The sequence below is a fragment of the Pezoporus wallicus genome, unplaced genomic scaffold (assembly GCF_028554395.1).
Source record: "Pezoporus wallicus isolate ANWC-B61680 ecotype Strahan unplaced genomic scaffold, APGP_CSIRO_Pwel_v1 contig_818, whole genome shotgun sequence".
Lineage (NCBI taxonomy): Eukaryota > Metazoa > Chordata > Aves > Psittaciformes > Psittacidae > Pezoporus > Pezoporus wallicus.
In genome coordinates, this window is record NW_026636248.1 from 5,020,656 (window position 1) to 5,046,491 (window position 25,836).

Below are 25,836 nucleotides of genomic sequence, written 5' to 3' on the forward strand. Positions count from 1 at the left end.
CCCAGCCCATGGCAGGTTATAATTGTTATTGATTACTTTTGAAGCAGGGCTTGTTTTAAACGAAAATGAGCTGCTGCTGTACAGGCTTGGGCCCTCCTCGTGTACCCGAGGGTCTGAGTGAGGCAAATAGTCCCTGTAGAGGTGTATTTTTAATTTATTTTTTTTTTTAAAAGGAAATCCGTGGAGTGACATGCATGTGAAGCTACTCTGAAGTTAAATTCGGAGCTGCTGAAGGTTTAAACCTGGGATGTGGAAGGAAGACAAGGGGATAGCCACAGGCCTTGGGTGTGGAGGGTCTGCCTCTAGCTGCAATGCAAGGACCGAATTGAGGGCTAAGCAGGGTGTAACTGCTGCAGGCTGGGATTAAGTGCTCAGACCACGTTTGAGCCAGGGGCTCTAGTCATGGGGTGGGGAGAGAGATTGTGTTAGCATGTGTTTGTATGCACTGCTCAGAGGGGAAGGGATAGAAATGCCACAGCTAATAATGGTTAGGACAGAGCTATCCTTGATGGCTTGGTCTGAATGACAACCAGGATTGCTCTATGGAAGCAAGCCACTGTGCCCTCCTCTTGGCTCTGTCATGGTTGTCCCTTCAGGGTAAGAGGGAGGGCACAGGAAGAGCTATGCCTCTGGCCCTGGGGTGTGCGGCCTGATGGAGAAAGGGTCAAGGTCCTTCTCCACCTAATTGCAGGCAAGCATCTCTGGCGCTGCAGGGCCAGGAGTAACTGACTAGGGTGAGCAGAGTCTGCCATAGAAGAGAATGGTTTGTGATTTGTTGTGTCTGATGAAGAAGAGAAAAGGGTGGTCAGCTTTAAAAGTCATTCTTGGTGCTTTTGATCTCATCACCAGAACACCTGTGGCAGCTGCTGCCTCAGTACCTTCTTCGTTGACCTCCACAAAAGCTTTGTGAATAACTTTTGAGATGAAAAGGTCCTTCTTCACTGACATCCCTGTGAAATCAGCCTGAAGGGGGTCAAAAGCATTTTGTATTCCCATGCTGCTCAAAGTGGATTTAAGGTCATAATTCTCTTCCACCTTCAGCTTGGGCAGGTACAGATCCACTTCAGCTTTCATCATATTGGCCGATTTGGTCCATTCAGCCAATTTCTCATAGGTCAGCTCTCTTTCTACCTGCAATGAATCAAGGAGGAAAACAGCTGGAATGTGAAGGACAGAGACAAGACATGCACATACCAGTGTCATAACACTCATCATATAAGGAAAGCAAGTGCCTGGAAAACATAGGGTTGAAATACTTTTAACTTAACTTAGGTTTAAGATAGAGAACAACGTTTGTGTTGTAAGTCTGTGGTGTGGTAACAGAATTTAGTAGTCTTACTAACGTGAGTGAATTATTTCTTACCATCCTTCTAATGAGTGAATTATTTCTTACCATCCTTCTAATTATCGGTTAGTTTGGAGACAGTGACTCCCGAACATCGGCTAGCTTAGGATACTTCTTGTCTGCCCATCCTGTTTTGCTTGCAATAAATTTCGTACGAAGGTCACACTGTTCTAACTCTTTGCCAGCTATCAGAAACTTAGAGTTATGGCTGGTTTCAGCTAGTTTTGTGATTACTGGGGCATCTAACTGTGCCAAAGGTGAAAAGTACACTGTGAGGAAGACTTCTTACTTCATCTTGAAGACCCCTGTCCATGACTGTCGGAGGGCAGTGTGCAACTGCCAAAAGGGAGAAGACTTATGATAATGAGTTCCTAAACTAATTATAATAGCCCCACTGATCTCTCAGGAAATGTAATGAATGTGCATGTTTGTGTGTAATAAATACCTGCTTGCTTAACCCCTTGGTGTGCAAGTTAGGAGGAGCGATTCCCCTTGCACCTGGGCCCATAATAAACATACCTGCTTTATAACTCTCCTTGAGTTGTAGAGTCTGATTTCGTGCTTCACTCATCAAGAACATGTAAAACAAAACCCAGCCACCAGCAGTGGCTACAGCTGGAACATGCGCCATATTCATAAGGCATGATCCTGCAAAGTTCTGTGTGACTTATACTTCTGTTTATTTTCTTAAAGGTAGTGAGGTGTAGGCCTGAAACCTCAGAGTAGTTATATTTTTTTTCCTGGTGTGAAGAATATTGCTTTTTTGCAATGTGTGACTTATAATGATATTAGTAAGCTCTTGCTTTGTGTGTATATGGATAACTTTACTCCTAGTAGTGGGAAATATGTGGAATGCATGGGACCTGAGGTACAAATAAGAAGATGCTTGTCCTGATCTGTTTAGAATCTGAAACTTATCCTGGCATGGTCATGAGTGGCTGTTGATACCTTCTGGGTTGGGATAGTCAACACTTAGTTTGAGAAACCGCCACAAAATACCAGGTGCAAATCTGGACTGCGAATGGTATAAAAATTAATTAATACAGCTCTTAGGAGAAGATAACTTTAGAGCGCAGTGATTCAGATTTGGTCCTTCCTTTGTTTGTGGTATTCTGGCAATAGAAAAGAGGATGCAAAACAGTCTAAGCCAGTTGTGCAGACATAGTTTTTAGATGCATCTGTAAGTAAAATACTATGTGTGCAATACTATCAGATGCCCTCAGCTTAGGAGCTGGGAAGTTAGGTGTTAATGAAACAAAGTATGCACACATCAAAACTTATTCTACCATGATTTTGAAGCTTATTCTTCCTCACTTTTAGTCTGTTTTTGTTACTGTATCATAGTGTATGTGACACAACAGCAGGTCAGTTTTACCAGCTCCAGACCAGTAGTGTTATCATTGATGTCATCTGGTAGGAGGACAAACATGCTCAGTTCATTTTCCACGTATGGCAGCTCAATGATTTTGAATTTCATGGTTGTTTCATGGAGTATCAAAAATGTATCTCTCAGAAACATCATCTGTACCAGTTTAGTCTTGGTCTGTGAAAAAAATCAGATGTGAAAAAAATCAGACATGAAAAAAATAGTTACTTCATTCCTTAAATGGAAGTTTACTTGCTTAGTTGCACTGAAAGCAAAAATTTGCAAACAAGTACAAGACACAGCAGCATTTCATGTTTCATGTTTTCTCCCAAAAGTTACATTTTTGGAGTAAGGGCCTTGATTGGGGGAAAAAAATGTTCACTTTCTTCTTGGGGATGCCATCAACCCTTTTGTTTTATCCTTCCCATCCTGTTTTATCCTTCCAGGCAATACTGATCGTCTCACTTGCTTCTGAACCATATTTTCTGTGGCTTGTGCTGGCTTTTCCTCTTCCCCAAACCAGAGAGGACTGGATTACCAAATGGAACTGCATTACGCCGTAGTCTTTTGAACTCCTATGCTGTGCCTTGTTCACAGAGCTTTTACTAATATATCCACTCTCAGCTTCACGTTGTTACATTTGAGTGCAGAAGTTTATCTGTTCACAGGCTTTGCTATGATGTATCCTGTGAATTAAACTGTCTGTGCACACTGTATTGGGTTTACATAGCAAGGTTTTTGTAGCAAGGGAGTGCAGGAGTGACTTCTGTGTGAAGACTTAAGAAGTTGCCTCCATCTCAGGCAGAGCCAGTTCCAGACCCACCACTGGTCAAAGCTGAGCCAGTCAGTGATGTTGGTAACATCTTTGTGATAGCATAGTTAAGAAAGGGTAAAAACTGCTGTGCAACAGCAGCTGGGAGAGAGGAGTGAGAGTATGTGAGTGAAACAGCTCTGCAGACACCAAGGTCAGTGAAGAAGGAGGGGTGTAGGTGCTCCAGGCGTCAGAGCAGAAATTCCCCTGCAGCCAAGACCATAGTGATGCAGATAACCACCCTGCAGCCTGTGGAGGACCCCACACTGGAGCAGGGGGATGTCTGAAGGATGCTGTGACCCTGTGGGAAGCCTGCACTGGAGCAGGCTCCTGACAGGACCTGTGGCCTCATGGAAAGAGGAGCCCATGCTGGAGCAGGTTTGCTGGCAGGATTTGTGACCCCACAGAGGACCCACGCTGAAGCAGCCCGTTCCTGAAGGACAGCACCCCATGGAAGGAACCCACACTGGAGCAGTTCATGAAGAACTGCAGCCTATGGGAAGGACTCATGTTGGACATGAATGACTATATCCCATGGGAGGATCTCCACATGAGCAAAAAATTGTGAGGAGCAGCAGAGACCATGTGTGATGAACTGACTGCAATCTCCATTCCCCATCATTCTGCACTGCCTTTGGGGATAGATAGAAGAGTTTGGAGTGAAGTTTAGCCTAAAAGAAGGAAGGAGCCAGGGAAGGTGTTTTGTATTTGGTCTTATTACTTATTAACCTGCTCTGATTAATTTACAATAAATTAATTTCCCTAAACCAAGGCTTTTTTTTGCCCAGGATGGTAATTGGTACATTCTCCCTGTCTTTGTCTTGGCCCAGGAGCTTTTCATCCTGTTTTTCTTTCTCTGTCCAATTGAGAAATGGAGTGATAGAGAGGCTTGGTGGGCAGCTGGTGGCCAGCCAAGGTCAACCCACCACAACCATGTATCATGATGAATCCTAAAACCACACATGTAGCATAGTAGGTACACAGTAGGTTTTAGGTACACAGTCACATCATTGACATAATTGCTTCATCTTGCCTGGCACACAAAAGGTGTTTGCACTCATAATCTATGTCAAACAAGATACTTCCCATTGACGAATAATTTTGCTTGCCTTTAGCACAGTCCAAAAATCTGCATGCAGTCAGCTACTGTGAATCATCAGTACACTAAATACTGTCAGCTCAATAACATGCCCCCCATGTATGCTGAATACATCATCCTCATGCACTCAGCTAAAATGACAGCCCCCATGAAAATTCCCTCTGAGGTTTTATGCAACACCCAGCAGGCAAACAGCTTGTTCAGTTTCCTTAATTCAGAGTATAGACTGTGTCTTAAAAGCAGAAGAGAGCTGTAGGTGTGTAAACAGCGCTCTCAAAAGCAACTCAGTCTGTTTTGAAAGTCAGACCTTGGTACTTATTTCCTCTTGTCCTTCAGCTGCTTAACCATGGTGTTCTCAAATGTTTTGATGCTGAAGAACTATTAATTAAAAATCTTATTCTCATGAATATGCACGGGTAAGATAATGCTGAGTTCTTTTCACAGTTGCTATTCTCACTGAGTTTATACCATGTGTCCAGCTACAAGGAGCATTTCAGTGGCATATGAAATGTGGGTTAAGTATTTAGAGGTTTCTTGCTCCTCAGCAATAGACATACTGACATATGATAACAGGCATATAGACAAGGAATTTACCTTGCTCACTCTGAAGGGTGTCTCAGAAGTATTTTTCTCCAGAAATTTCTTTTCCCAATTTCCTCTGAAATAAATGGCATTTACTAAGACCAACACAGTGCGAGAATTGAGAGATCCTGCAGGCAGCAAACCCTGTATTTTCCCTTCAAAATCAGACAAATAGAACTGTTATTTCAGTAGGACTATATAACTCACCAATTTTCTTTGTTCCTTCTCTATGCCTTCCTCTCTAGCAAAGATGTTTGCATTTGGGGGGAGTTTTTACTGTACATTTTTCATGGTGTACATATGGTTAAAATAGCTTTGAAGTATATCAATACTTATTGCAATTATGACAGTAAATGGCATTGGAAACTGGGTAAAGTGGAATAGCTTGGCTATTCTGTGAAGATGGTTGCAGGCAGCTGAAGCAAGCAGAAGTAAAAACCTCAGTAACCACAGTGAAGCCAATCAATATCTACCTGTGCCTTCCTCTGTACAGAAATAATTCAGAAGAGGCTATGGCATGAAGAATCAAGGGAAGGACCTTGTAAGGGGCATCAGTTTGGAGAGAGACATTCTTTATGCTTTTTAACTGTGCTTTGCTCATTACCTCCCCTGAGTTTTCAAGACTACAAGAGCAATAAATGTGGAAATACAAATTATTTGAAAGCTAGACAAGAAAAAAGCCACCAGAGTGGTACTTACTCTCAGTTTCATTTTCAACCCAAGAATTGATTTGTGCTCTGGCTTGTTCTGCAGCTGTCTTAAAGTTTACAGCTTGTGGCTGTGCATTGTAATAGCTTGTAATGAGCTGTAAGAATTTCTGAAAGATAAAATTTGAAAATGTATGCTTATTTAGTTAAGTTTGAATTATAAAAATGTTAGAAATAATCACTTCAACAGATTATACAATCAGCTGGTACTTAATTGAAGAAAACATACTTTGTTTTGAGTGGGATAAGCCTTAAAAATAAAGTCTAATACGTTCTATACTAAAAATTAAGGACAGACCAAGCTTCAGTCTCAAGGAATCTGATGCTTCAAATTTTTGTGTTTGAAATCCAATATGCAATTTGTAATTTTGAAATGCCCCATGAAACATTCTTCTTTTGGGTTTTTGTTGTTTTGGATTTTGGTGGTTTGATTTTGTTGTTGGTGGTGGTTATTTTAACTTCTCAAAATGACCTTTTTATATAATTTAATTACTTCCTTCCTGCTTTGTGAAGTAGAATTCATAAATCATAGAATTCATAATTCATAACTCATTCATCATTTGCCCAGGGAGATTGTGAATGCTCCAGCCCTGGCCAGGCTGGACAGAGCCTTGGGTGGCATGGTTTAGTGTGAGGTGTCCCTGCCCATGGCAGGGGGATTAGAACTAGATGATCTTAAGGTCCTTTCCAACCCTAACTATTCTATGATTCTAATTCAGTACAAGAGGGAAGAATAGTTTGATATGAAGTTGAAACAAGGCTTTTAGTTTGCTACAGAGGTGAGGAGCCTGCCAAGAGTTTGTGAGGACAATAAAGGATCAGGCATAAAGGGAACATTCTGGTAGAATAAAGTCATGGGAAAAAAGCGGAATTAATGTTTGCATTGCTGTCTGTTGTGAAAGAGTTCATGGAGATTCCCAGCAGAAAATTCTTCAGATTTCCTGTAAAGCATGAGATTATGGAGAAAATGAGCAATAAACTTCAGAAGGACAGATTACTAATTACTTAGGAGACCAAACAAGTTCTAAGATCAAAGAACAGTAATCTTATTTGAAACCACCTTCCAGGAAACTGGAAGGTGATTAATACAACATCAGTTTTTTAACAGATGTCAAAAATACAGGTGATTACAAACTCATGGGTCTGTACGGGGCAAATGAGTAGAATAGGTGTAGTGGGTGTAGGAGTAAACATGATGTATTGAAGGAATGTCAACAGCATTTTGTAATAGGAAATCCTAAATCACAAATCTGCTAGTGTTTTTTTAAGGTGTTGGGAAGGGTATGGGTAGAAAGGTTGAGCCATTATAGTCTATCTGTTTGGATTCCAAAAGGCATTTCAAAGACATTTCCTAAGACTTCTCACCAAAGGCTGAGCATCACTGGGAGTACAGAGGTAGATCCTGTTTGTTTGAAAGACTGGAAACCAAGAGGAGGAGGAAACTCTTCACAGTGAATGGTAATTACTACTGGAGTACCAAAGAGATATCTGATGAAGTCTGTGCTAAAGTATTTATTCTATAAAACCAAGGTCTAAATGTTTGCATTAACATATAAATATTAAAATATTTATAAATGATCCAGTGAAGTGTAAGGTACAGAAAATTATTATGACTGTTTAGGAATGAGGTATTGAAGCTATAGTGGGCAGTTGATAGGAAAATAATCTGACCAATTGCCGTCAAAAATCAAATACAAATTCAAGAGTTACAAAGAAAGGAGTAGGGAACAAAAGATAGAATATTAGAATGGCACTGTATAAAGCTATGGCAAGCCCATTGTCTGAGTTCTATATGCAGCCCTGGCCTCCTCTGTCTCAGAAATGCTAGAGTGTAAAAGATACAGAGATAGGTGAGTTGGGTGACCAGAGATATGGAGAAGCATCCTTTAGAGGAAAAATAAACCAATAATGATGCCAACAGTCAGCAGTCTCAAAAGACACAGCCACTGATGAGGGTTCCCTAGATGAGTGTTACAGTAGATTCAAAATGCAAGCCTGCAAATTCATGAAGTCCCTGAGCTGCAGATCACTTGGTGCCTGCAGCAGATTTTGGAGAAACATCACTACACAGCATGCCTTGTTCTCATGCATTTCCTGAACTGCTGGCCACTGTTACAGATAGATGGACCTCTTGTCTGTCCAAGGCTACCCCACATGTCTGCCCTCATGTGCTCCCTGAAACCACAGTGGTATCATCTGGAGATTTTTTGTAATGTCTATTGATAATCCTTCTTAATGTCAAAATATTCTCAAGTAAAGATGTAAACTCACGGGCAGTAATGGGTAGGTCTTTTCCTCATACAGTCGATTGGCACTCTTAAGCAAGTAGGTACTTCTGGGTTTGTTCAAGGCAGACAGCAGCTCTTTGAAGCCAGAGTGGATGTTTTCAGCTTGCTTGTGCTCAGGATCCTTGGGAAGAGACACCATTTAGTATGGATTCTCTTGTAATTAAAATGGAGTTTTGGGGGATGGAGCTCTTTTTTTGATATGTTACACATTTGCAGGCAGTACTATGTATAACTGGACAAATTGTTTCCTGTCTGTAGGGAGGTGATCTGTTTCTGTTGTGCCATGCAGGCCTTTGGGGAAACAAGACCCAGGAAGCTGACTCTCTTCATTCCAGTCATGGTCAGGCCTACTTTTCAGTTTCACAAGGCCCGGTCAGTGCAGCCTGGCAGCTGCTGAGAAGGTGCTCTGTTTTGATAGACACTAATGTCAGGGCATGAACTTACCAGCTATTCAGATTTTCACTGTTTCACGTGAATTTTGTTGTTACTATTTGAATTTTGGAGGGAGCTTTTCCTGAATGTCAACGTTGATGGTCTCAGGGAGCATGCAAGCTGTTGCCAGCTGTTGCATTGCTGATGGAGGAATAAACTGCTACCTGTTAGCTACTTCCCTCCAGCTGCTTGGGTGCAGTCTCCTCCTTCATGGTGTATACTGTGCCCTGCATATGAGACACCGAGAGTGTGTGCCACTGACGCATGGTGATTTGTCATAAGGTTGGTCAGGTGGCATTCCTTGTTCTAGTGTTTTCTCACTCATGCTGAGACATGGGCTGCTAGGAAGGACTCCTAGGAAAGAATTTAGTAGCCAGCGGGCATGGAATAGGAGAGGCTGGATTTTGCAATGGGATGGGAACAGACTTGAAGAGGTAATAGAGGGAAATATCTAAAGGACGAGACTAGGCAGACTTTGCTACAACTCAGAATGTCAGTGAGTTGCTAAAATGAACATGGATGTAATGATTCATCTTGAAGATCAGTCCCCCTCCATCTAGGAAGAGAATTATATAACCTTCCCCCTTTTATTTCCAGTTTGTCTAATCTAGTTTCTTTGAACTTTATTTTAGTTTCTGTGCCAAAGAAACATGGCTTGTTTGAGTCTACAAGCCTTTCCGTGCTTAGGGAGTTCATTTGATGAAAAACTAGTACCCCCCTGTGGCAAGTCACTGGCGAGCTGATGAACGTTATGAACATACATTAGCTTAAACAGGAATTTTGTTTGCCTGATGTGTCCATGCACGAGAAAAGTGGAAGGGAGTTTATTGTGAATGCAGTAACTGTTTTTCACTAAAAAACAAAAAAAACAAAAAACCAAACACAAAACCAAAAAACAAACAACAACAAAAAAAAAAAAACAGAAACAACCCAAAAAAACAACCCAAACTGTAGCTGGTAAGAGACAGAATTGTCGTAAGCATATCAGGACAATTGATCTGTTGTTGCTTCCATAGACCCATTAAAACCAAATAAGGTGGTATTAGGCAAATCAAAGCGCCACTAGTGTCTCAGTTCTGCCTTTGAAGGCCCAAGTTCATGAGTTTTTACAGTACCTTTGCCTGCTTTTTTGCATTTGCTCTTTCTATATATAGTTTTCACTGAAGTGCTATAGTAGATACAGACTGAAGACAAGCAGATGTTAAAAGGCTAACAGTAAACTAAACAGTAAACTAACTAAAGCAGTAGTTGTGTTTAACTATCTCCTTCTCAGAGATTTTTTTTTCTCTGAATCTTTTTTTGTAACAAATACCATCTTTCTTCTCTTTGGACTCCCCAGAGAAGGCCTTGTTGTCCCAGATGAGCTTTCTTCTCTTGCAGCCTGGTTAAAATGAAGAACCTGTGATGATGACAAATGTTCATAAAAACAGCTTTTTATTTGAAGATAAATGTGCTCAAGAGTTATATGTTAGTTTTCTGTGGTAATTCACCAGTGATGCCCAATGAAGTTTAGTCTATTCAAGTTATTAAGGACAAGTCCTTACTCTCAATTTAGTCTCTATAAATTATATCATTACTGTATAGAATTCAATCACATGTACTGCTTAATAATAGAACAATATTATGGCTGAAACATTAATTTATTTAGGTAAATATCAGTTTATTTGGGTGAATGTTAATTTTGTGCTTAGCTGCATGGAATTTATTTTCAGATCATGACCAGACACAACAAAGAGCATAGTGCATTTCAGAATCTTACTGCTGGGACACAAATGGAAAATTCTGCATTTAATGTGTTGAAATAAATGTTTATAACCTAGAAGAGTACAAAGATTGAATGATTCTGCAAAAGTGAGCACAAGTGAAGTTATATTTCCAGTAGTATTATGTCTTCATTATTTGTGGGAAGATTACTTCATTTACGGACTATGTCTCAAGCAAAGGTATTTGTACTGCTTCTGTGCAGGAGAGCTTACTAACTTTGGTATGCAGTATGAGAAAGCAGATATACTCTTTCCAGAACCACCTGGGGTCTAAAAGCAGTGATACTATCTCCAGCTTTTCTGTAGCATGTCTTAGCTCCATATTTTTTTTTAAATAAAGTTGTCTTTTTATTACTATTTGAGCACCATATCAGGTGGATTATTCTGTTCAAAGGACAATTAAAATGGAAGGTAGTGATCCAAGTAAGACCAGCAGCAGCCTTTAATGTCAGTAACTTCCCTCTGTCACACCCCTTGCAATGCTCTAGGAGCTGTAAGTGTAAGCTAAATGTGGGGTGTTGCAGAGCAGGGTGATCTTGGAAATAAAGTGGAAGAACAGTGACCTGCAGGATTGCTGGCAGCACAAGCAGGGTTATTTCCTGTACCAACGTTATGTTCTACTGTGTTGTTCCTTTCTGTTCCACACAAGCTGAAGAATAATGCAAGTTATGTGGCAACAACCTGTGAAGTGATATCCTGCTGATTTCAGAGCTTACCTCAGCCATCTGGGTTGCAGTGTCACCTTTTGCACCCAGGTAGACCATGGCAAGAGCAGTTGCAATACTCCAAGGAGAGAAGAAAATGTTTTGGCCTCTGGAAGTTTCATTCAGCTTTTTGTAAAGGTCCAGAGTGAAGCTGTTGGTTGACACTGAGAGAGACTCCATTGATACAGCCTAAGACAAATGAGTGTCAGAGAGAGGTGGTGACTGCTTCTTCACTTCTTTTAACAAATACAAAGCTGCTAGTGGGAGATAGCCTGCACCTTCTCAAATACAGTGTGAGGGTGTCCGTGTAATGGGTAAAATACTGCACAGAGACCAAGTACAGTCAGCTAGTAGGTCTCTTTTTTAAGACCTGCATTATTTTTCCCTTCCCCATCACTCCTCCATGTCCTCAGCTTTTTATTTATGCCTCATCAGATGAGCACAATTTTAGCTAGAAATGTTTTCACAGACCCAACTTGTTTCAAACCCCCATTTGCTTAAGTTTTAGAATTCTTCAATCGTGACGGAGTGAAACACAATCATTTGTCACTGTGCTGCTTTGAGCTTTTTTCTATTTCTTTAAACTTCATGTGCTATTATTTTCTGCTGAAAAATTATGGTGAATTCATGTGATTCAGTGCATGTATCTTGACGGCTACTAGAGATCTGTAGATTTTTAGATGTTCTTGGTGTAGGTAAACACACATTTAGAAATTGTTTACGGTTTTTCAAATAAACTCTTGTATCTTACGTACAACCCCATATAGTTTGTGTTCTAAACAACAATTTTTCCCTTTTTTTGTCTGCTTTCTGATCAGAACCTCTTCCATCCTTGTTTTACTTCTTTTTCTAAACGTGATTTTACAGGACAAAACTAAAGCAAATGAGAACAAACCAACCACAAGATTAAACTTATTTTCCACATGTGGATCCAGGTCTTATTAGCACATTTTATATCAGTCTAATACTGTTGACAAATATTAGGATAAATTCAGACATTTCTGTTATCTTCACCAGTAAAAGGACTACTAAAACATGTATTGAAGTCAGTGTAAGATGGCATCAGGTGAAAGGTTAAGCATTAGAACAACAACAGCAACTGGACATTTTAATCTATCTTCACCCACAATTTACATGCTTAAATCAAAACCTTCTGTCCTCAAAGCCAGCTGCCATGCAGTGTTAGAGATGTCCAAAGACTCTGGGATCCTTAAGTTTTGATTTCAAAGCCTCCCATGGCTCCACAACTGCTCTGAAATATTCTCAGGGATGCCTGAGGTGCATGCCCTGCAGCCTAGCTCACACCTAAGTACTTCTAGGACCTTCAAATCAGATTTCTGTTACTGCTGTGCCTGGAGAAGCTGATACTCCCAGAGCATATCCAGGGAACAGGGCTGAGCTGAACATTTTTGCCTGAAGAATTTCAAACTGACTTCTCCATCTCCTGCTCTCAGAGAATACCTGAACTGAATCTGCATGGAGCAATCAAGCTTTTCTCAGACTTGAGAGAGAGAGCAAGTGTGTGTTTCTTTGAGGTTCACTGGTTCTATTAGCCATCTCAGTCATCTGGGAAAGGAAATATCTGGATGCCTGTTCCAGTAGTTATTTGATACTAGTGAAGTAGAGGCTTGAACTAATGCACATAACGCTGAGCATCCAAAACACCGTGCTACTGAGTCATGTTGTCTTGTGTGCTCAATTCCAGGATCAGCAGGAAGGTATTCTCTCCTGCAGCTTGTTCTCAGTCCTCTGACCCTAAATTGACTGGTAACCTTCTGACAGGTGAGGAAACTCTCTGCCCTCTCAGGCTACATAGGTTTTGTCTAAGCTGAGCTTGTATTCTGCCCACTGTGCCCTGTCAGAGGGTTTTCGTAAGGGCTACAGTTTGTGTTAAAAAATGAGCACTCCCTTCCCCTGACTTTTCCACCACCATTTAATCACTTAGTTCCAAAGAATTTAATGTGAATTTGCAAGACTTTCAAAGTAAAGCTAGTTATTTTGATATGAATATTTACATTACCTGAAATCTTGAGGGAGAGAAGAGTTAGGATCTGTCTTCAGTCAGGATCTGTGGTGGTCTATGAAGCAATGAATAGTTTTGGAAATGTAGAAGTGTTTGCACCTCCCTTTTCTACATCCTATGCGTGTGCTAACGTACATGTTCCCTCATTTATTCCTTTAAACAAGTTTGATTAGCAATTCTCCAGGTTTACTCTGCTCTTATCTGTGTGGCTTCTATTAAAACTGCATTGATGCATTTCCTTTGCAATCGTTATATGTCCTTTCTGCTACATTTATGATTAGTTAGGAATGGCGCCTGCCCACTAGTATGACACACACAGAATAAACCAATTATGAGCATGCAGTCATGTGTAAAAAGCATTATTATAAAGTGTACAAGTCCATATTTTGACCCAGAATTACAATTTTGTGGTTATATTCACTTCAAATCTGACTGGTCAGTATGCCATACAAGGGTTCAGGAGGCATGATACACATGCCTCCTTTTTCAAGCATTTTGTTTTTAACTGTGTGCAGGTTTTGTGCCTGGAATATCCATCTTATTTTCTTGCTTTATAAATGTATTAGACGCTATTATGTTCAGTTATGTGTTTAAGAAATGTTTCTGCTATGTATTTGAAACTGTTGTTGTCTATTTTTTAGCTAAATGAGTAAGAGAAGTAAAAACCTGAACATCAGTTAGGGGTACTACAATCTATAAAGATTGGCCAAAAATACAGGAAAATGAAGAAAGGGTACCCAAACTGTGTAGACACTCTTTGTGGTATATTCCAGCTGCTGCAAGATCCTGTTTAGCAAGAGAGAGAGAAGTTTCAAAGGGGAACAAACTGGCTGAAAAAGAGGTGCTCTTGATTTTGCTGTGCCAAATGGAAATAGCAAGAGGAAATAAGTGAATATCTGTAACCAGAATGGTAGAAACAAAGTTTCACAGCATCACAACACCTGACCTGTTGACCTAAAGGGATTGACTCCTGACAAAAAGTCATAAAAAGTCTTTTGATAAAATTAGCACACCGATGAACTAATTATTTTGGCCTTTTTCGAAACCATCTTTTGTCCCCATCTTGCAGAGCATGGATGTGAGGTCTTTCTGTCTGTTTGATGACACTCCCTGACACTCCCATAACTGTACCTTGTAAGCGGTCCACTCCGAGTGGACCATTTTGGTGTTTATTGAAGATCAATTCTTTTCCAGTTACATGCAGTAAAAAGGAGCACAGTTTAAAATCTGTGCTATGCTAAGTCCAGTTACAGATTTTTACTCTGCAGGAAGTCCCATTCAGCTATGTCCTTCAGGACTACTGGAAAGTGTGCTCTTTGGCATCATCTTCCAAGCAAAGCTGAAACTGGGAGAAGCTTGGTGACAAAACCAGCCTGTTTGACCCTTTGCACTTCTCAGCAGCTGGCAGACACCATTCTGTAGTTCCTCAGGGACCCTTCAGAGGTATTGCTTTGCAGGGCCTTGGAGTGTGGTGTAAGTGAAGGCATGTACAGAAATTAGCATGGAAAGACCTTTCAACCAGTTTGGCATGGAACTCTTCTCACCTCTTTGAGCAACTTTTGCTTCTTACATGAAGTGTCTCTTCAAACTGGTTATACCCAGTTTAGGAGTTCCCCATTATTACTTATTGTTGAACACACACAGCAGAGAGATAGGATTAACGTGATATAAGGCTAAGAATTAACATGCTTACCACCCTGGTGAGTCTTTGCTGTCCAGACATTACTCAAGTGGAAGAGGGCTGGTCTTTGCTGCTCCCTAGAAGAGGCTAAGTTGCTAGTTGTTACCTTTCAGGTTTTAATTTTTTTTAAAAATTGAGATTTTTTACCTCCTTATGCAAGTGTTTCATTTCCTGAAGCCTTGCTATGCTGCTATTCTATCCTGACAATAACTTCGGTCTGTGTGGTTTTACTTTTCTATTTTACATGGCCTTCACTCGTGTGCTTTTCCATACTTAAACAACAAACTTCTTAGTAAATCTGAGTCAATAACACAAAACTGGGCTGCATCAAGTTAGGTCCTTGGTGACAGACAGCTGAACCCTGACCTGAGGGTTGCAGACAAGGGAGGGCACTGATTGCAGAAGCTGCACTTTGTACAGGGAAGACGATACAGGTGTATTTTGTTGGGTGGAAATGTATTTCAAATAGAATACCTTTAGTGGAGGTGAAGTGAGTTGTAATTATGGGTGGAATTTTGCTGAGAGCAAATTTTTTTCACAGAAACTCCCTCCTGTATTCACATCTTGCCTTAGATAATGTTATCTGATGTGTGGTTAGAGTCCCACAATGGCTACAAAACTTTTTGCTATTCCTTATAGCCACAGGAAAGCACAACTGCTGCCCTCAGCATTGCCTGTTCACTGTTCTACATGGATGAAAGGGGTGTTTGGAAGGTGCTCTTCTAGGCTACAGGCTCTAGTCAGACTTTTTATTAATAGCGTGTTGTGACAGATATGTTTAGTAAATGCCTAGAATAACATGTTGAGTAACAGTGTTTTGGGGGCTGTTTGAAGCCTAGTAGAAGTAAGACACTACTGTATTAAAGTGCCTCAGTTTTGTCAATTGGGATGATGTGGTGGTTGACTTGGAATGGCAAGAGTGGAAACATGCTCTAGCCATGCTCCTTACAGGATGCTTTAAGAGAACCAGGTAAGTCAGTGTCCTTAATAACACAAACACAACTTCGGGTTAATTTATTGTATTAAATGCAGGTCATGGTAAGCTTATGAAGTAAAGCATCAATCAAAATCTCACTGGTGTTTCGATCAATACTATGACTATCTTTGCTGAGATGCACTCATAAGTTACTAATCATATACTGGTCAAAAATACAGGTACCAAGGAAACCATGCAGATATTAGCCAGGAAACAGGTATAATTAGGTAAAATTAAAAAGAGGGAGGAGGTTTTAATTCTGATGTTTTAGATTGCATATCAATAAGAAGTATCAAAAAAGCATGTTGCTCATAGTTTTTTCAGCATTTTTCTGGTTGGAACTCTCAGCAACCTTAAACTACAAAGTTGAGAAAACTGAGGAAAAATGCAAGCAGATTAGAAGTCAGCAATTAAATGTTAAGGGCTGGACTATTTGCCTTCACTGCCTTGTTTTTTTCATGAAGCTTCAGGGGCAGGAGAGGAGGAATGTAATTTTTCTATATATGTGTTGTAAGACAGGAGAAGGTAAGGGGTATTTTGAGATTATTCTGGGTTTGTATTTTTTTTTTTTTTTTTAACTTCCAACAATCTGGTTTTCCTCTCTGGGAGATTGAAGAGTGCAAACTGCATTTCCTTTGAAGTCATATTTGGCATAAGGCTGGGTGAAAGCCTGTGTGCAGAGAGCTTTTATGGCTCCACCTTACTCTCAAATAACAAAGCCAGAAGAGCAGGTTTAATGCAAGGGAGCAAAACTCTGCACTTGTTATCTGTGGAGGGCTGTCTGATTAGAACAGTTAGGAGCAGTAGAGGGGTGGTCTTTGAGGCACAGGGTGGTTTCTGGGTGCTGCCTTACTTCGGAAGGAAGAAAAAGGACATACACTTTCAGCACATATGGCTACATGGCTTAAGGTTGAGCTTTTAACACTGCAGTTCATATTTTTCCATTGAACAGTGAACATAGGGTGCTGTCTAGGAGCAAGTAATAACTCATTCTAGGGGAGAGCAGAATCTGCCAAAGAAAAGGATGCTCTTGGATTTGTTGTGTCTGATGAAGAAGTGGAAAGGGTGGTCAGCCTTAAATTTCAGAGCATGGCTAACTGGTAGACTTGTTACTGTTACAGTTACAGTAGCAGCAGCTGCCTCAGTGCCTTTCTCATCAACTGCAACAAAAGACTTGTGAATAATTTTGGAGATGAGCACATCACCCTTCTCAGCCATTCCACTGAAATCAGCATTGCTGCTGAAGGCGCTGCGCATTCCCATGCTGCCCAGATTATCACCAAGGTCGTATCTCTCCTCCAGTGTGAACTTAGGTAGGTATAGATCCACAAGAGTTTCAGTCATCTTCTTGGAATCAGTCCATTCGGACAGCTTCTCGTATGTGAGTTCTCTCTCCAGCTATCATTTAAGAAAGAGAAGGAATTTGATGTTTACAAGGGAGAAAAACAATTTCCTAGCAATGAATTAGTCAATTTCATGACAATTTAATGAATGAAACAATCTTTAAATGGCAAATCTAGCATTTAGCTGAAAGCACAAAATATAGATTGGTTTCTCTGATGATCAGAGGCAAGGTGTGCAACAAATACCTGAGACTTAACGCTGTAAAGTTTTGAGAACCATTTCTCCAAAATTCCTTGCAAAAGAAAAGAGAGGGCACTCAACAGCTGCCATCCCCTAAGTCAGTTCTTTCATAGAATCAACTAGGTTGCAAAAGACCTTTAAGATCATCAAGTCCAACATTTACCGCACGACTGCCAAGTTCACCACTAAACCATGTCACTGTCTTTAAATTCAGTGCTGATGTGAAGGAAATTGCTAAGATATTGCCAGCGGTGTAGCAAATGGTTTGGTCCAGTTCCATAGAAACAAGTGTTAATATTGCACCTATTTCCTTGGCAATTTTAAAGCAGACTGATTCCAGCAAAATCTTTCACTGCCGTTCTCTGTCCTCAGCCTTATGTTACCAGGGTTCAGCTCAGATCAAAAGAAGGAGAGCAATGACAGGTATTCTTGAAATAACAGAGGCCAAGAATTTTAATGTCTTGCAATTGTAGTAACTACAGTGGCAGATCTCATTATTATAGCAAATCAGTCACATCAAAATCCTAGTTTTTCAGGCAGCAAACGAATGTGTGTGTGGCAAACAGAACGAGAACAAGATGGGTAGTAAACTTCCAGGTCATGGAGAAGAGGTGTCTGTTATCTCAGGAGGAAGCTGTGAATACTTGTACAGTACTGTCACTTCTGAATGGGCAATGAAAGGAGATTTAACCCTTACAGGTCATGTGGGATTGGGTGTCAGTCATGGGACTGTAAAGAGCTAAGCATCTGCTCATGCACAGTGTTAACTGTTTTCAGTTATTATCAAACTAAGGGCACTCACTGTGGAGGACCTTCTTGGCATTAGATAAGTATTAAATTTATTCAGCTATTGAGGAGATCAAAGAGCATTTCCTCAGAGGGCAAAGTACAGCTTCCAGCCTGTCTTTTTTTTATTTTATGGCTGAGTGGTGATAAAAAATGGATGTAGCATACTTTTTTACCTGTTCAAGACCTGTAGTGGCATCTTTGATGTCATCAGGAAGGAGGATGAACATACTGAGTTCATGTTTCACGTATGGCAACTCAATCATTTTGAAATTCAGTGTTTCCATGATAAGAACTGGAAATGTATTTCTTACGCACATCATCTTCACAGGCTTGGTCTTGTTCTGTGAAGTATTTATTTATAAGTAAGAAATCATTTCTTGAAAGGAAGGATGATGGTGACTCAGTGCAGTAGAGGGAGAGGACATTTTTGTAAGCAGCTTTTACAACAGTGATTTGTTATTCATTTCCAAAGTCTTTCTTGACTAGACAATGTTTCTTATCTTGTCATTTGTCCTAGAATATTTTGCTGAGTTCTGATTTTTCTTTTCTTCCCAAAACATGCACAGCAGCCCACATAAGAGAGTTAGAAATGTCTGCGGGGATTATGGAGATGGAGCAGCTATGGGATATAGTCTTACAACACTGCAACAGGGAAACAGCTATGGTTTAAGAGGATGAGTTTTGTGCACTTCTTCTGTGGCCCCCCCTCTCTGGCAATAAAAAGAGCATTTTGCTCTTTATGTCACAGCCCTTAACAGGAGGTGACACTATTGTCTCAGCAAAGGGGCTCATAGAGAGGGATATTCCTGGAAAGCAGTCACCTTTGCAGGAGTATGTAACCTCTCTTAACATCTGCAGCCCTTAATTCAAGGTAGCAGCCATTGTATACATGCTAATCAGAAAGCAGAAGCTATACACTTGGTGGAAATTGCAGAGAGCTCTTGTCTTTTGATGGGAATTCATTGACACCTCTTCGAGATACATCCACTCACATTTCTTCTAGTCTTGCCCAACCGTGCAGCCATTCAGGGTACCCTGAGACGGCTGTATTGGGCAGGTGTGCTTGTGCCTAGCTAGGCTGCTCAGCACAGAGGCCCAGGAACTGCACTCACCTATGACATGGCATTTAGTTCCTCCCCATGAAGCGTGGAGTCTCAAAATCATGATTTTACAATTTAGCCCTTTTAGCACTCTTTAAAAAAATGTCTTAAGTGACTCTAGCACTTCTGGAAATGGTAGCTGTTACCTGGACCTCATTAACATCTACCCGAGCAGCATCTTAATGTTGCAGTGAGCTGAGCACTGACACATTTTGCTGTAACCAGCTTTTTACAGAGAGCCTAGTTACTACAGGGTTACCTAAAAGATTTATGAAATGGATTTCAGCAGTAGCTGTTGTCACCAGGATGTTTACAGTAAGAAGGTTACTGGAGGAGTTTACCTTGCTCAGTCGGAAGGGTTGCAAAACTGTATTCTCTTCCGGAAATTTCACTTCCCATTCTGCCTTGAAGTAAACAGCATTTACTAGGATCAGCTTCGTGGAGGTTGCCACATCTCGTGGATTCAGCAGATTCTTGATTTTGCCTTTTGAAATCAGAGGAGTTGGTTTTATTCTAGTGTAACACAGTGAGGACGTGTTTACTGACTTTTCTCTCAATTCAGCTCCTTAGTGAAAAAGTCCATGCCTCAGTGCTGTACTCCTTAAAATACTCCCCTGACATCAATCAATTAGCTTGTTTAAGTTTCTAAAGCTGTTTGCTGCTTGGTTCTCCTGGCTAGCTGACAGAGATTGACTCCTTCCCCAGGAAACATCACAGCTTCATGGCAAGCAGCTAGAAGCAGGAAGCCATATACTGTCTCACCAGCTTGTTACACCAGGTAAAAGAAGGCCAGCACCTCTGGCTGGTGCAGAGTGGTATAGCTGGGTAGGCATTCCCACCTGCCTTGGAGCACACTGGCAAGCAGAGGTGTTTCTCTTCTCTGCCTTCTCTGCCTGTGATGCATGGGTGCAGCATCAGGGCAGCAGTTGTGCTTGAGGACCAGCTGATGAAGAGCACTGCAGAGCTCATGGGAGTCTCCCCAGGGAGCTCACTGAGGTCTGGATTGGGTATCTGAAGCTGCTTAAGTGTGCTGCTCTTTCTCTGTCCTCCCACTGCGTCTCTGCTCACTGTCCACATTGCAAGGCATGACCTGGCTGCTGCAGTAGCATGTGGAGAAGCAAGGGCACCTGCCCAAAGCAAATGGCAGGCTGACTTAATAAGAGAGGAAAAACGTTGGGTTGAGTTCAGCTTACCCTCAGTTTGTTTTTCAACCCAAGTGTTAATTTCCTTTCTGGCTTGTTCCAGTGCTGTCTTAAAGCTAACCTTGTGTGGCTCTGCTTTGTAGTAGTTCTTACTGAGCTGTATGTATACCTGAAAAATGAAACACACACACATGTAAAAAGAAGTCAGTTCTATACTATACTGGATTTTTCAGTCCCAAAGGGAATTTTTTAGCTCTTGGACTTCTTGATAGATTCTGGGCCTAGAGTACTGCAGGCTTTTATTTGTTACTCTCTGTTAGACTACAGATTAACAGTTAAGAAATAACCAAAGGACAGAATATTCTCTTCTTTTGTTCCCACTTTCATTTGGAAAAAGGAGGAAGACTGTGCACATCCCATGGATGTGCTTATTTTAATGCCTCTTTTATAACTGTATATGTTGGGGGTTCCAGTAATAAAGACATGTTGCACGAAAAGGCATCCCTACCCTATAGCCAGAGGGCAGTGAATCCTTAAATACTATGAGCAAACCAACTGGTAATTTTCCAGATAAGTGTATTACTGGATTCCAGGGATCTTAGTTACAGTATTCAGGGGCAGCTTCAAACCTGATCTATTAATGGCAGGCAATTAAAACGAGAAATATTTTTTACACTTTTTCTTCCTGCTGTCCGAGACTTAACTTACAGGCAATAATGCAAAAGTTTTTTCCACATAAATGCGGTTGGCAGTTTTCAGTGAGTAAGTGCTTCTGGGTTTGTTGATGGCAGTCAGGAGCTCTTTGAAGCCAGAGTGGGTATCTTCAGCTTGCTTGTGCTCAGGATCCTTGGAAAGAGAAACCATATGTTCAGAAATTGCATTTTCTCATGAAGTTTTTAAAGCACACTAAGTGATGTATGTGGGACAGCGATTTGCATTTCGTTCTCTTCCTTTTTATTTTTCTAAGTTTACCATCACTGCTATTTGCATATTCTTTATGGCTGGATTAACTGATTTGTCATATAGCAAACCTTTCAGACTATCCCAATGACTTGCCTTTCATGCTTCTCAGAATCTGAGTGAAAGGAACTGAACCTGAATCCATTGTGAAGTATGTTGGGGTTTGTAATTTAAAGAGAGTGGCAGTCAAGAAATACAAGACTTCTAAAGCTGTGTTTGGATATTTTGATTCTCAGGTTTCTTTATCTTTGGATTTCAGTTCTGATAGGTACCATTTTTCTTCTCTTTGGTCTCCCCCGAGAAGGTCTGGCCACAGAAGAAGAGCCTTCAGATCTTGCTGCTTGAGTGAAATGAAGAACCTGCAAGCAGAGTTTCCGAAGGTGAGAAACAGGCAGAAGGAACTGGTGTGATTTAAAGCCAAATGGGGATCAAATGGTTGTCTTCTTTTGCTCCCTATGATAACTCATTGCACTACCTGGTGCTTAGGTGACTAATCAAAGGGATGGTGAAGCTTTAGTACACATAAATCCCACAGAGTAAGAATGGGTTGCACAGTCCCCCTCCCGCAGCACTGACACAGTGCTTCCGTCTGCATGCTGCAAGGCTGAACTCCCTTCCACAGCTGTTGCTCTCAGCAATAGCAGTGTGTTTGTGCAAACCCAAAATGGTTCTGCTCAAGATAATGGTACTAAGGCATCTGAATGGGAACATGGTGACTCAGAGGAGAGTCCTGGGCAGTGCTGAACATCCCCTTTGAGCCAGCAATATGCCAGGCAGTAAGAAGGATTGGGTCAGAGAATGTGGAGATACCGAAGCCCTTCTGGTTTTCCTGCTGGATTGTCAGGCAGTTGTTTAAGAAAGCATAAATCAAGATAGAAATGTGCATCCTGGACAGGGGAGAGAGGGAGGGTGCTGGGATCTGCAACCTCTTGCCAATTAGGTGCTACTGGAACCAGCTCTTTGCTTCTCAAAGGCTGGTCTGTGACCAATCCCACCTGTGACCGAATCGTAGAATCACAGGATGAATTAGAAGGTGTAGAATAATTTAGAAGAAGTCAGGTTCAGAGAACCTCTGTGCTCAGTGTGTGATACCCACAGGACACTTTCTCTTAGTGGAGAAGTGGGGGATCTGCTATGAAATTAGTAAAATTTACCATTCATTCTCTGGTCTGCTTTGGTTCCTTGTCATTGTGGTGGCAATTTTATCTATTTAGCACTAAATTTTGCAAGCCATTGTAGGAGACCGGTGTTATGTGGGATGTATGCTTCATAGAGCAACCTACCTCTGCCATCTCTATTGCTGTATTGCCTTTTGCACCCAGGTACATCAGAGCCAGAGCGGATGATATGCTCCAGGGGGAAAAGAAAATGTTTTTGCCCTTGTTGGCCTCATTCAGCTTGTTGAAAAGATCAACTGTAAACTTGCCAACTGATGTTGAGATCAGTTCCATTGCTGCAACCTGGAAAGAGGCAAGAGGCAGAATTGTACTATTTGAACGTTTAAAATTACATACACAGTGCATATTAGTGAGAAATGTCACATGTGCAACACGATGCCTTGGCACCCACTAAAACTAATAGCCTAGTTGTATGTTTTATCTTCCACACAGATGCTGTTTTCCATCTGTTAGAAGCAGCAATTTATTTTAGGTTTTTTGTTATTCAAATAATATTTTCATATGATTTTACATATGTCCTCTTCTACAGAGCTGCCATTTTCTTTGTGTTTCTTTCTGCTTTTGGTTTTCAAAAATGTGCAAACTTGTAAGCTGCTTATTTTTCTTCCTTTTTGTGCTTAACTAATGATTTATCAAAGTAATGTTCCAGGGGAATTTAAATGTGATTTTAGTACACAGGCTTACAGCACACCTGAGTTTCCCACTACTTCCTCTTTGATCTATGTAGAATTGAGAGCTGAAACCGGGAAAGAATTTAGGCATAATTCTTAGGCTCATGTGCTTTTCCTGCCCAGCAACCTATTCTGGTGTTTGCTTTTAGATAGAGTTTTACCCATGATGTTTACCTACCATCCCTCCCGTACGTTCCAGCAATTTTATTTTTCCCAGAAACTGGCAGATTCCTTGAGGTTATGAGTATTTCAGACTTTAAAATATCTGCTCAATAGTGCCTGCCTTATGTTTTCCAGTTAAGAGACCAGAAACATTTCATTGTTGTTATTGTTGTTGTTAATATTATTATTGAGATTTATATCTATGGAATGGAGCAACAGAAATTATGGGACAATCTCTGAAGTCTAAAGGTATTTATCAAGTGTTTGATTGCAAATCATTGCAAACTGAAGATTTTAATTAGTAAGACAGTTACTGCCCTAAGAAAACTTCCCTTCTTGTGATGTTATGCCCCAAATTAGCATTTTTCCTTAGCCTCAGAGATCTGTATTCTCTAAGGGATGACATCTAGAAAAATATCAGTGTAGAATAATGCACTATAGCAGTGTTGTATTTTAAATAACTTATACAGCCATATGAGCCACAGATTGATTTTTAAAAGTATCAGAAAAGTTACTTAAATTGATTTAAATATTTACCTCTGATCCTGTGAGAGAGAAGACTTTTGTCTTGTCCTCAGTCAGGTTCTGCGTTTATGTGTTAAGCAAGGAATGCATTTAGAAATATAGTAGTCCTTGCACCTCCCTTTCCTTCTCCCCTCCATCCAGGTGGTTTCTGCCTACGCAAAGTTCCTTTTTACCACATCCCCAAAAGACCTTACGTAACTTTGTCCTCTTTGTTGACCTTGTCACTTTTCATGTTTAGGCGTTTCAAAAGGACAATGGATTTACGATCTCAGCTCTGTTGTTACACCACGATGGTCTACTGACAGGATAGCAGAACAGTTCAATTGTTCCAATGGTCTTCTGGTGTTGTGGACATAACTGAAGGTAGCTGGTCTGTTGTTTAAAATAAAAGACTAGTGAAAATGTTGCACAACTAGAATGCTTGGGTTTTATTTCTGAATATAAGCAGGTACTGTAGGCCTGATTCTCCTCTGCAGCTTTGTGCAGCTGTGACTCCTGGGTTTCAGATGTGGTACGTCAGCATAAAATGTCAAGCTTAATGATTGGTTTAGACACAGAGAGTGCAAATTCAGACTGGAGATCATTAAGAACATAGACAGAGGCAAGGCCATGAAGGACCATTCGGGTAAGGGATGGACACCCCACTATTTATGTGGTGAAGAAATCTCATTGCAGCTGTGGTTGGGAATCATTTGAGAGAAATGCTACAAAGCACCGAGTTAGTGCACAGTACTTGCAGGTAGTGAAGGAGGGCAAGGACTAAAACAACCCCACTAGGAGGGCTTGAGCAAGGATGGAGTGAAAAAATACAATGAGGGCAAACATAGCACAGTAGTTGTCACTCTGCGGTCCCAGAAAAGAGACAGGGCGCTGTTTGGTGGTGGAAGAAGGAGAAGGTGATGGCAACAACTGTAAGACCCTGGATGACAGGGGAAGGGTTATGGAGGAAGGGAAGGAAACTGTACAGTGTGCTAAGCATTTTGCTGCAAGCCTGATTACAGGAACAGGGTGGGCCAAGTCTTGTAAAAAGTGGCAGAAATCAGTGTTGTGCAAGGCAGTGAAGAAATGACAGAAATTAAACAAATGTTTAATATGATGAGTAAGTCCTCAAGAAGTCAGGATAGGAGAAAGGTCAGCTGAATGGTTAGGTAGTGGGAAAGCCCAAGCCCCGAAGTGAGAGGCTCCAAGTCCCTAAAATGTATGCTGAGGATAAGCAAGCTAGCTCTCTTTGCTAGTCAAGGTGCAAGAATGCCAGGCAGGATGAAAAAGGGAGGTGGCAAGGCAGAATGGCTGTTGACAAGATAGAGAAAATCACACATGTTAATTGAAAGGGACATCCACAGGCCAACTTCCTGCTTGGAGCCTTTCTGGGCAACCTTCTCTAGTGCTGTGCTGCTCACTTGAGGAAAAAGTTGTTTCCTAACGTGCAGCTCACCCTTCAAGTGTTGTGGTCATTGCCACTTAGTAATGATCTAGCACTGCCAAGAGGACATTAACTGGCATCTTTGCAACTAGGCTTAAAATAGTTGAAAGAGAGAAAAAAGTTGACTCATACTTCCACTGTTTTTAATAGCCTATGATTTGGTTTGGGTGCACATTGTCATGGTTATGTTCCTCCTTGGCCTCCCAGCTGTGGCTTTCCTGTCTTTGTTCCTGAAGCACATTAGGAAGTGCTTAAGAGGCTTGGCCATGGTAACGTGAAGCCCTTGCATTACGTGAAGCATGGCATGGCAGAATAGCATCTGAATGCAAAAGGGGACCTGTATCATGTTTCACACCCGATACAGAGGTAGTGCTATTGAGGTGGTATGGGGATAGAATTAAGCACTTGCTTCACAGCACTTCTCCTATGCCCTTTCTATTTGGGAAGCAGAGCTAGAAGGAGCCCTGGAAGCAGCTAGCCACATGAAGAAAATAAAAAGGACTCAGTGGCAGTCAGCAGTCTGCT

At 41.1% G+C, this 25,836-nt stretch overlaps 1 protein-coding gene across 1 annotated transcript; it reads right to left on the reverse strand.

Annotated features, from left to right (window-relative positions):
• Nucleotides 1–693: 693 nt before the first annotated feature.
• LOC130593817 (uncharacterized) lies at nt 694–24,043 on the reverse strand. Its single transcript, XM_057399239.1, has 15 exons — nt 23,901–24,043; nt 22,636–22,812; nt 21,625–21,711; nt 21,101–21,238; nt 20,444–20,561; nt 19,592–19,734; nt 18,324–18,491; nt 16,777–17,175; nt 11,110–11,286; nt 9,943–10,029; nt 8,182–8,319; nt 5,903–6,020; nt 5,216–5,358; nt 2,721–2,888; nt 694–1,131 (listed from the first exon to the last, which is right to left on the reverse strand). Exons 2-15 carry the CDS (start codon nt 22,801–22,803, stop codon nt 730–732), a joined length of 2,454 nt encoding a protein of 817 aa, XP_057255222.1. The 5' UTR covers nt 22,804–22,812; nt 23,901–24,043; the 3' UTR covers nt 694–729.
• Between the last annotated feature and the right edge of the window lie 1,793 nt (nt 24,044–25,836).

Bases quoted from the DNA above. Each gene is read 5' to 3' on its own strand.
- LOC130593817 (XM_057399239.1), bottom strand. From the start codon at position 22,803: ATGGAACTGATCTCAACATCAGTTGGCAAGTTTACAGTTGATCTTTTC. The intron at 19,735-20,443 runs GTAAGCTGAACT...TGATTTCAAAAG, and splicing joins GGTTGAAAAACAAACTGAGG to GCAAAATCAAGAATCTGCTG. The intron at 5,359-5,902 runs GTAAGTACCACT...CTGATTTTGAAG, and splicing joins GGTTGAAAATGAAACTGAGA to GGAAAATACAGGGTTTGCTG.